The 2,159-nt window shown below is 56.7% G+C and overlaps 1 protein-coding gene across 1 annotated transcript in view; it reads left to right on the top strand.

The window, feature by feature from the left end:
• The window catches only part of LOC119385841 (putative glucosylceramidase 4), a 32,376-nt gene extending 31,136 nt beyond the window's left edge, over positions 1–1,240 (top strand). Inside the window, exon 8 of the mRNA XM_049414131.1 lies at positions 1,076–1,240. Coding sequence (XP_049270088.1) covers positions 1,076–1,240 — 165 coding nt within the window. The remainder of the gene's footprint in view (positions 1–1,075) is intronic.
• Positions 1,241–2,159: the final 919 nt, after the last annotated feature.

Raw genomic sequence — 2,159 nt, 5'->3', positions numbered from 1 at the left:
GTGTCGCGTGCGGGTACCCGAGTGCCTAGTCTCGTAGGGATCGCGTGATCTGTAATTAGTGTGAGGGACAGGTCGTCTATTGCTCGCGGAGGTAGTGCCCTGGCCGTTTGCCTGGGGGTAACCCCATGACGGGTGGGGGCGTGAAAGTCTCCCGCTATGATGAGCGGAGAGTTTCGCGCGAGGGTTGGGCTTTTGTTAAGAGCGCGTGGAAGGACTGTCGATACTCCGACGGGGAGCTGTAACGTTGAGAACGAAAACGCTTTGTTTTAATAATCGGTTGGTATGAGTTCGATGAGTATCGCCTCTAGCGGCTGCGGGTGGGTAAACACGTCGTGTTCAATGAAAGCGAATTTCTTACTGATGAGTGTGGCTATGCCTCTCTTGGTCTCCCGTCGTTGTGAGATGGGGTGGTAACCCGATAGTGTGAGCTTGTCACATAAGGTTTCCTGCAGTAGTATTACGTGAGGCTTTTGGGTTGCGCTTTAATGTACTGCTGCAGTGGGGTTTGCGTTTCGCGTAGCTAGCGCAATTCCACTGCCAATTTCTAGGGTGTCTTGGGTTGTGGAAGCCATGGTGATTAGATTAGAGTAGCTGGCCCAGGCAGGTGTGCCGTTGGATCCGTAGGAAGTGCTTGTTTCGCTTTGTGTTTAGCTTTTATGGTGGCTTTTTGCTCTAGTGCTTCTACACGGCGTGACAAGGTGTGGATACTTTCGTTGTTTTCTCGTGTGAGACGGAGGATTTTCGTTTAGAGTGTCTTGTGATGTGTCGCTGTCACCACTGACCGTTTCTGAGAGTGAGGGGGCTCTGCGCTGGGTTTGCTAACGTCTACCGAGGGTGAGGGTACAGGTTTAGGGGCTGTGAGAGTTTGTATCTGTTGCTTCGCATCATTTAGTTGCGTGGTGAGCTGTTGTATGGTGGCCCGAAGGCCTGCTAGTTCTTGGCGTAGGGTTGTGACTATCTCGCTTTCATGCTCTGGCAATGAAGCCGCGTTACCTGTTTAGTTGGTGGTGGGCTCCGTTGCGATTGTTGCGTCCCTTGGACTCGATCCGCCCATGTCAGCCCGGCCTGACGGGAGGGGGAGCGTCCCCTGGAGCGGGAGCGGCTGTGGAGGGCGCTGCGACGTCTCGCTGCCGGTGTGACGGAGCGGCTTCTCCTGGATGCCGCGGAGGTGCTCGAGGTGGCGCTGGAGTTGCGGGAGCTGGCTCCGCTCGGTCCCCGGGAGCGGCTACGGCCACGTTGACGACGTCGGCGCCGTCGTTGTCGCACGATGTACGGAACTTGAAACTTGCGCTTGCAGTCCTTGTCGGCGGTGGGGTGCGGTCCGCCGCAAGGGTGCAGTGGGGCTTACACTGGTGGTTCTCGGGTGGGGTTTTGAGCCCACACGTCCGGCACCATGTTGTGTTGGGGTTGGGACAAACGTCTGCGCGATGGCCGAGGCTGCCGCAGTTGTAACAAACTCCGTGTGCCTGCGGAAAAAGCGTGCATCGAATTATGCTCGCCCCGCAGTACACATAATTGGGAACTTGCATTCCTTGGAATAGGATGGTCACGGCTGGGGTGTTCTTGATGCGTTTCACCTCCAGAGCACTGGGGTTGCGTTTGTGACGATCAGTTCTCGGAGCTGGTTATCGCTGAGGTCGAGGTCGATGCCTCGGATGACGCCTTTGCAGGTGTCGTCAGGTGGAGCCGGGTATACCGCAACTCGGTACAAGGTGTCTCGCAGGCGGAGTTGCTGTACCGTGGTATAGGCTCGTGCGTTTCGTTCGCTAGGGGTACACACGACGAAAATGTTCTGGGTTACGTTAGGGCAAATTGAGTCTTCCGTGAGGTCCTGAGGAGCCAGGGCTGCGGCCATTGCCAGGGATTGCTCAAACTGCACCGGTGTGATTTTAGCCACGTTGAGGCCGTCTCGGGGCCTGACGATGATGCGGTATGTGTCCCTCGGTAGTTGAGGGAGTCTCGAGGTGGCGACGAGGCGTTCATACGCGCCTCTCGGTCCGGTGGTGCGGCCGCCGTTCCTTCGTCTGCCTCGTGTACTTGCGGGTCTTGCGTCTTGAGGTTGCTTAGCTTTGCTCTTGCTTGGTTTACGGTTGTAGGCCGTAATCCAGCCCGGGCCATTCGCTTCTTCAGGCGAAATTGCTTCGCCGTCTACGATTTCC

The sequence above is a fragment of the Rhipicephalus sanguineus genome, chromosome 3 (assembly GCF_013339695.2).
Source record: "Rhipicephalus sanguineus isolate Rsan-2018 chromosome 3, BIME_Rsan_1.4, whole genome shotgun sequence".
Taxonomy (NCBI): domain Eukaryota; kingdom Metazoa; phylum Arthropoda; class Arachnida; order Ixodida; family Ixodidae; genus Rhipicephalus; species Rhipicephalus sanguineus.
Note: the sequence above shows the minus strand (reverse complement) of the source record. Positions and strands in the feature narration are given on the sequence as shown.